The sequence below is a fragment of the Saccostrea echinata genome, unplaced genomic scaffold, assembly GCF_033153115.1.
Source record: "Saccostrea echinata isolate AGI-Se365-2 ecotype Australia unplaced genomic scaffold, CSIRO_AGI_Sech_v1 ptg000012l, whole genome shotgun sequence".
NCBI classification, from domain to species: domain Eukaryota; kingdom Metazoa; phylum Mollusca; class Bivalvia; order Ostreida; family Ostreidae; genus Saccostrea; species Saccostrea echinata.
Genome location: NW_026889761.1, coordinates 21,619,675 through 21,628,615, shown reverse-complemented (window position 1 = coordinate 21,628,615; position 8,941 = coordinate 21,619,675). Strand labels below are relative to the sequence as shown.

General features: G+C 33.8%; 1 protein-coding gene across 1 annotated transcript; it reads left to right on the top strand.

The window, feature by feature from the left end:
- The first annotated feature begins 5,226 nt into the window (after positions 1–5,226).
- Positions 5,227–7,359, top strand: LOC133185128 (protein toll-like). Its single transcript, XM_061320187.1, has one exon. The coding sequence runs from the start codon at positions 5,227–5,229 to the stop codon at positions 7,357–7,359; it is 2,133 nt and encodes a 710-aa protein (XP_061176171.1).
- Positions 7,360–8,941: the final 1,582 nt, after the last annotated feature.

Sequence of the window (8,941 nt, the reverse complement as noted above, 5' to 3'; positions counted from 1 at the left end):
CCCATGAGCCATATCGTTCATCTGTGCACTTTGGCGAGAGAAAAACTGAAATCAGTTCATTGTTGAAAAGTTAATATATACGATAGTTGTTAGAAAAGTTCGCGGACACATTGATTTACGGAAAATTTTATTGTGTACTTTGAAGAATGACGTGTGTCTGATGAAAATCTTTTCTTTTGTTTATTAGTATATAAAAAATCAGGTCCATTTACTAGCATTTTGAAAATATACATTGATTTTTGCTGTGCGGTCATAGGATTCACGGAGCAATAACTTGACGTTTTTCGAAGTTAGAACAACGTCATATCAATCCTGTTACTCTTTTATCACAGTTTATCTTTCATTGCATGTCTTTTTCCCACATAAAAATTAAATAACTATATCAAGACATTTTTTGTTGCGTATCGGATATTAATGAGATCCTAAAATTAATGTCTATGCAATTAAGCGATCAGGTATGGAAACAATGCAAAAATCCATAGGCGCAATGTCCGTGCGATATGTGGTCATGGGGTTTTGGGGTATCACAGGTGTTGATAATCGAAAATGTCAATGCTTCCATTCTTACAAATAAACTTCCTTTTGAATACTTTGGTGCTAGGTACGTGTAGGCAATCCTCGGCAGATCTAAAACCATTTTAGTCTCTTTTGCCATTTTTGACTTTGTTTTTACGCATTGTTCATCTATAATTAGCAATGAATCAGTCAAATCTTCTCCAGTTCGATTCAAAATCTCACCAAATGACGTTTCATAAATATTATAGCGACTGGTGACATATCATAAATCTTTGCGCGCTACAACAGTGCAATTTTTAATTTGAAAAAAAACCCGTCTATGTTATGTAAACGTGTGAAATAGTGACATGCTCCGTGAAGCATATTTTATCTGAAAAATATAGCTGTTTATTTTTTAAGAATCATCGGAAAACAACAAATCTTTGCATATTTATTTGAAAATAAGTATAGTTTTTATCTGCAGAGTTTTACTGGTTTCATGCAGATAGTGCGCTCACAATAGAACTTTTCTAACAGGACTCGTATAATCATCCAAGCCTACCCTCTATGGATGCCATAACTTGAACAAACATGAATCTACTCTAACTGAGGATGCTTCAATATTGCTTTGACTTATCATGGCTTTAAAAGATTTTAAAAGACTGTTTTTCTTTATATTCCTATGTAAAAGTTTGATCTCGATCCCTGCCCTTCTCCCAGGGGTCATGATTTATACAAACTTGAATCTACACTACCTGGGGATCTTTTGTATTAATATGACTAATCATGGATTTGTTCTTGAGAAGAAGATTTCCCCTATATATTCTTATGTAGATATTTTTAATATTCCCAACAATCAAAATGAATTTGAATTACCATACCTTTACTGGATTCCTAAACTTCATAAAAATCCTAACAAAGATACATAGAGGGTTCCAGTAAATGTTCTATCAAACCTCTTTCTTTACTTCTCACTAAAATATGCACTGTAATGAAGGAGAAACTTCAGGAGTACTGTACAACAGTATATTCGAGAAGTGGTGTAAATCAGATGTGGATACTTAAAACTCCAAAGAACTTTTGGAAAATTTGAAATCCCAAAATTTTACTAAAATCAATAGCATCAAAACGTACGACTTTTCAAAACTTTATACAACCATTCCCCACGATAAATTGAAGTCCAGGATTTTTGACATCATAGACAGCTGTATTTTCAATAAAAATGGAACTCGTAAATATACTTACCTTGTCATTGGTCATTTACAAAATTATGTTGTTAAAAAACACTCTGATTGTACACTCAAGTAATCTGAAGTTGATATTAAAAAGATGTTTGAGTTTCTGATTGACAATATCTATGTAGTTTCTGGAGATCAGGTCTTCCAACAACCTGTTTGAATTCCTATGGATACCAATTGCGCCCCCTTATTAGCAGACCTATTTTTGTATTCATATGAAGCAGAATTTATTTAAAAACTTCTACACGAGAAGAAATAAAACACTTGCCGTGGCCTTCAACTCGACATATTGATGTATCGACGACGTATTATCAATTAACAATAGTTACTTTCATTCATATGTCGACTCGATATATCCCAGTAAGCTTGAAATAAAAGATACCACAGATTCTGACACATCTATTTGATATTTAGAAAAAGACGTTAATGGTAACCTAACAACATAGCTTTATGACAAACGTGATGACTTTGGCTTTTCAATCATCAACTTCCCTTACTTATGTAGCAATATACCCTTATCACCTGAATATGGGGTTTATGTCTCTCAATTGATTCGATACGCAAGAGCATGCTCTACGTATGAACAATTTCTAAAACGAGGCAAGCTATTGACAAACCAATTGATGAAACAAGGATATCAACAGTCTCGTTTGAAGTCATCTTTTCGCAAGTTTAACGGTCGATACAATGACCTTGTCAGCACATACAAACTATCATTGAGTCAAATGCTCACTGACGTTTTTATACTAATTGTTAGGCCAGTATTTAAACACTGAACTGTCTACGGATTTTTCGTTTTTTTTCCCGATCATGACAAGGAGCACTCGGTGGGTGTGACCGGTCGGCAGGGGAAGCTCACTCATCCAAGGCACCTGATCCCACCTCTAAATTTTGAGGTCCGTGTTTGCTCTGCTCCAAATTTGTATCGTTTAATTGGACTTTCGAGATTGTATACTGTTCGTTATCTTCATATTTCATGTAAAACTTTGATCCCCTGTTGTGGTCCCATCCTACCTTCGGGTGTTCATGAACTGAACAAACTTAGATTTACAATATGTAATAAAACTCACGTAAATTTCGTCTTTTCTGGCACAGTGGTTCTTGAAAAGATTCTTAAAAGGTGATATCAAATTTTTACTAATTCTTAAAGTATCTGCCCTAGAAAGAGGACGTGACCCTTCATGTGAACAAACTTAAAAATTCTCTTCACCAAAGGATGCATTGTGGTAAGTTTGGTTAACTCGGTGTTTCTGGAGAAGGTATTGAAAAATTTACAGAAAACACATGACACACAGACAGACATCGAGCACTTTTTTAATTAGAAAAGTTCACTTGAGCCTTCGGCTCATGTGAGCTAAAAATGACTAATCATGGTTTTGCTGTTCTTGAGAAGAATTTTAGATTATTTTTCAAACATGCACATCACTTGATCATCCACTGTGGCCCCACCCTATCCCGGGGATTATAATTTGAATACTACTTAAGGATGTTTCCGGTCACATAAATATGCAAAAATGACTTTGCTATTCTTATAAAAAAGATTTTTAAATATATATACTCCTTAATAAAAACTTGATCCACCATTTTGGTCTCGTGAATTCTATCCTTATGGATCATGATTTGAACAAAGTTGAATCTACACTACCACGGGATGCTTCAATATAAATATGACTAATCTTGGCTTTGCTGTTCTTGAGAAGTAGAATTTCAAAGATCTTATATTTTCCGAAGAAAATATTTGACCGCCCATTGAGGCCCCATCCTACCCCAGGGTCATTAAACAAAATTAAATCTATACTACCTGAGGATGCTTCAATTTAAACATGACTAATCAAGGGCTTGTTCTTTCAGAAGAATTTTAAAGATTTTCCCCATATATTCCTAGGTAAAACTTTGATCGCCCATAGTGGTCCCGCCCTAGCCACTTGTTGATGATATGAACAAACTTGAATCTATAGTATGTAATAAAGCTTTCACAAACGTTTCATCTCTTCTGGCATTAGTTCTTGAAAAGAAGATATCTTCAAGGATCTCATTAATTTTTTCAGTATTTTTTTTTAAATCCCTACTTGAATGAGGACGTGTCCCTTCAATTGAACAAAATTGAACCCATGTCACTCAAGAATGCTATTTTGACAAGTTTAGTTCAAATAGGTGGTTCTTAAAAAGAAGTGGAAAATGTGAAAAATTTACAGACGACAGACGGACGTCAGAACACCCTTCAATCAGAAAATTTCACTGGAGCTCAGGTGACCTAAAAACCATAATACTAATGTCCTAATATTTCTACAAACTCTCTTAATTTAAACCACATAATTATGCATGACATGGGTTTACAAAACGGCATGGGTCTAAAAATTGTTGACAAAGCCATTAAATTGAGCATTTCCTTCAGAACATGATACAATATGCCTATTTGAATAAAACAAAACTATCAACACATTGGTAAGGATTAGAAAAAGGAAGAAATGGTCAGGTTATTTGTATGTTATTATATAGTTCATGAACCTTTTAAAGTACTTTATTACAAAAATTAAGACCTGCCTATTAGAAGAATAATTCTTCTGAGGAAAATTGGTTAACTTACCTCTATTTCGAATACTTTGATATGCTGTAGACATATTGATGACATTGATGACACAATATTTACAACATTACAAAGCAAAATGAACACTGAAAAAGTTAAGGGGTAATACATGTACATGTATGTGGAATAATTTTGACATTTCAAGCACGCTTAAGAATGAATTAACTGTGAGATCTCCATATACACTGAACCTTGCATGAGTGTAATAAACTTAGCTGTTCGCAGGGATTTATTTTATATACATATATCTAGCTGAATTACATATACTTTGAATAGTTTGGAGTGACAACTCTATCCAGATGTAACTAGTTCTAAAGAGAAGTTCCATCTTTGTTAATTTTCTCAAGGTTGAAATTTTCGCCAATTATTAGACTGGTGGCTTTCCAAAAAAAGTTTTTTTTAATACAAAAGACCCTTTCGTGTAATTACTGAAAGATAATTAAGAATAACACGCTTTCTGCCACGGGTATTTACATTGACAAAAATTCATTAATTTATATCATTTACATTGACATAAATTCATTACAACGCAAACTAACCAAGCATTTTGAGTAAGAAATAACTGTAAGTGACGAAGTGTCTATTGTATTGAAATGTAATAAAACCACCAACCTTTAACATTATAATCGATTTAATGCATTTTAAAAAAAGCCGAAAATGATTGGCTCACGCGATATCTATACCTGGCTCCGGTCATGATCGGGTTAATAGAACAGTATACTCTAAACGTAAATATGAAAACATTTCAACAATAGTTTTCTTTTAAATTAAACACTTTAAAGAGGAAGTTGACGGAAGTCTTTCACACATAAAATCTTCTGATAGGACTTTCCATTTTACATTTCTGACAAGGGATGAAAGGTTCAGAGGGAAGGACATAAGCTTGTGTTGCAATCATTTTATACAATGGATATTTTAAAAGTAACTCTCGTTCTTCAGATTGTTTCATTTGTTTCTGGAGCAAACGTGACGGGTTTTCACAGCTGGAAGTCGGAAAACGGGTCGGAAAAGCCAAACGTCCTCTGTCCGGATTTTTGTTTCCTCCGAGACACGCACTTCTATGACCGATGCTGCGCCTGTGAGGGAAAACCGATCTGGCACCTCGATTCCAATCTTACTTATTTCCCTTTGTTTGTTGAGTACGTGAATTCGTTTGGAAGATCAAATATTGTTGGAAATGACTCGTCTTCTTCTTTCCATTGGGTGATTCATGAATATGAAAGACTGAGCAGGTTACCAGACAATCTGTGTGAATTTAACAACACCCTGGTTACTCTTAAGCTGAAAGGAAACAGAATACAAAGTATTGAAGGAATTAATTGCACGAATTTTCTTGACTTTTTGGATTTAAGTGAAAATTCGATTTCAGCCATATCCAATGAAACATTTTCTGGTATGCCTAACTTACGTATTCTTTTTCTGACCAATACGAACATAAAAACTGTTGGACCAAACACATTCAATTCGGCGGGCACAGAAATTTTTGTCACAGATTTATCAAACAATACTTTCTTATCTTATGATGTATCTAATGTTTACTTTGAGCGTAGGGCGTTTTGTAACATCACTATGGTTGATTGCAATATAACATTTGTGATAAAAGAAGAAAAAACTTTGCAAACAGGGGTCAAATATGGTGGTGGAGAAGTTGTACTTGCTGATTCTACCATTAACCATCACCCTGTACAGTTAATATTTGGATCTAGCATTTCGTCGCTTCGAAATATATACAAGTATGACTTCAATGGCAGGTTTACCTTTAAGAAGCTAGTCATCCCTTGTGATTGTAATTTAGGAGCGCTGCTGGGTGGAGATATGGCGGTATTTAAAAGATTTTATCATTTAGATGACGATTTATATACGTGTTCGTCCCCGGAGCATCTGAAGAAGTTCAATGTTTTGAATGTATTTAATGACTCGTCGTTATTAGACATGTTCGTTTGCCATAAACAAAAATTTTGTCCGTCTTCCTGTTCTTGTATAGAACAACCTAGTCGATATCGGATGATTGTGGACTGTTCGAATCAAAATCTCACAAGTCTTCCATCATATCTTCCTGAAACTATTTACAACATAGAACTGAACTGCAGCAACAACGCGATTAAAGAAGTAGAGCCCGTCAACTATCTCAAAAACATCACTGTCTTAGACTTATCCGGGAATCAAGTCACAGAGATATCTGACAAAGTTCCCTCCAGGCTAAAAAGTCTGGAAAATCTATACCTCACGGACCACAGTCTACCAAAACTCACACGAGGATTTGCAGATATCGATGCAAGTAAGGTCTGGTTTGGACGAAACAGTGTGCCCTGCAGCTGTCAGGAAAAATGGATAAAGGCCTGGAGATTAGGGTCACAGGTCAATAGTTCAAATCCTCTACTGTGTCGAACAGATTCGAATGGTATTCTTCGTGCTGAGGTAGCGTTTGACAGTTGTATAGAAAACGAATTCGACAAAACATTTTTCGCTTTGTTTCTTCTTCCCGCTACAGCTTTGATGGCCATGGTTATAGCCAAAGTCTTCAGATTTGATGCCATCATAATCAAAAGTCGTTTTACAAAAAACAAGAACACAAATTTTTGCTATGATGTTTATGTTCTTTTTGACGACACAAATTCAGATATTATCAAGTATGTACTTGACGTTTTTCGGTATCTTCAACACAATGGGTACAAGTGTTTTGTTCCACCAATTCACGAAGAGATCGGCGATGTACGGGACGTCCAACTGTATGAGAATATTAAGAAAAGCCGCTCAGTATTGGCGGTCTTGTCAATGCCGAAAGATGGTGACGACATAAATGAAGTGCTTATGGGGATGAACCACGCATGGTGTCTGTTCTCTAACAATGAAATTGAAAATATTATTGCAGTCGTCTTTGAAGGAAAACTTGCATTCCACAAGAAACGGTTTTCTTTTTTGGGAGCTTTAAACCGGTTTAAACGTGTTTTTAAAGTTACCAGCCGGAAATACAGAGTCAAACAGAAACTTACAGAGGCACTTCCGATTCCTAATCAAGACAAAACAAACACTAATTAAATAAACATGCAACATCTGTTTAAAAATAAAATTTGAAATTGTGATTATACTCAAAGATTGTGGAAAACCCATTTAGGCCTATGTAAAGGGTGATTTTTGTCAGTAGATAGCGCCCAAATCAGGAAAAGATAGAGAGAATAAACTTGTAACGCCCCCCCCCCCCCCATCAAGAGTTCTAAGTAATATAAAGTTGAAACATGCGCAAACTGGGTCAAATCTAAAGATTTTTTTAGCTAAATGTATTACTGAATAAATGAGACAGAAAAAGCATATTTGTCTTGACCAATGTCAGTGCAAATTAAGGCGTTAACTTTCTCGCGCTCCTATCAATTTTTGTATATATACATATATCACTATGCATGCATATCAAATCATTTCATTTTCAAATATGATTTTTTTCTCATGAATTGCGTCACATAATAACTGTGTGAACACATAATAACTTCGAGAACAAATAACTTCGAGAGGGGTTTGATGAGATGAGGATTGTAATATAATTTTCAGGTTATTTTTGGATTTTATTAAGTTGGTTTTTATTTAAAATAATTATAATCATACTTAATAATAATAATAATAATAATAATAATATATTTAAAATATAGGTAATCCTGATTAGTGTGGTACACTATTCTTCCTCAGGGCATTCTAATCACAAGCATATTAAATCGAAGTAGCAAATAATAACAAATAGTAATTGAGACATAATACATGTCCAAGGTCACATAATAATAAAACTAATATTTAACACATAAACTAGAATGATCTATAAAGTAATTTCTAAGATTTGACACCACAATATTTACTATGTGACAATGACAAAGCTAGTGAACGTTTGTCAGAACAGAAGTGACAATAATAAGTATTTTAGAAACATTGAAGTGTTCAATTGCTTCCAATAATAAACAAAAGTCATACATTCACATTGAACCATTGTCACTTTGTGTCTGTGCTCTATTTGTTTGTTTTTTTTTTCAGACATTAAGATTATTTTTCTTAATTTAAACATAATTATAGTTTCAATACAAAAACTATTCTATACAAGAATCCGCATAAGAAAAAATGAGATCGACTTAAAAAAAATAATATATTAAAAATCATAACAGAATTTAATTTTAGTTTTCAGTCATTTATTCTTTAAGCCAAATGCCTCATCGGATTAATACAATTAACAGAATATGAAAAATATATATTATACAAAAATTAGGCATTTTACATTTATATAATATAATGAGGATATGATCGAGTAATACCAATGAAAAGTTGCGCATGCATGCTAAAAATCATTTTTAAAATAAGTATATCTATTTTTAAAAATAATACAAATCTAATACATAATTTTTCATTCATACATGTAAATATACTGAAAATAAAAGAAATCGTAAGAAATATTGTGAACATAAGTTTGACTTAGCCAAGACTTCGCTTAGTTCGTTTTATGTTATAAAGGCATAAACCTTACTTAAGTAGTACCTTGGTAAGTCCTTCGACTGCAGCTAAGTAATAGTTATGTCAAAAACGTATTACGAGTCCTGAAATAACAGAGCGAGTTGTACACGCTTTGCGCTGCAGAAGTTCTGTCAGT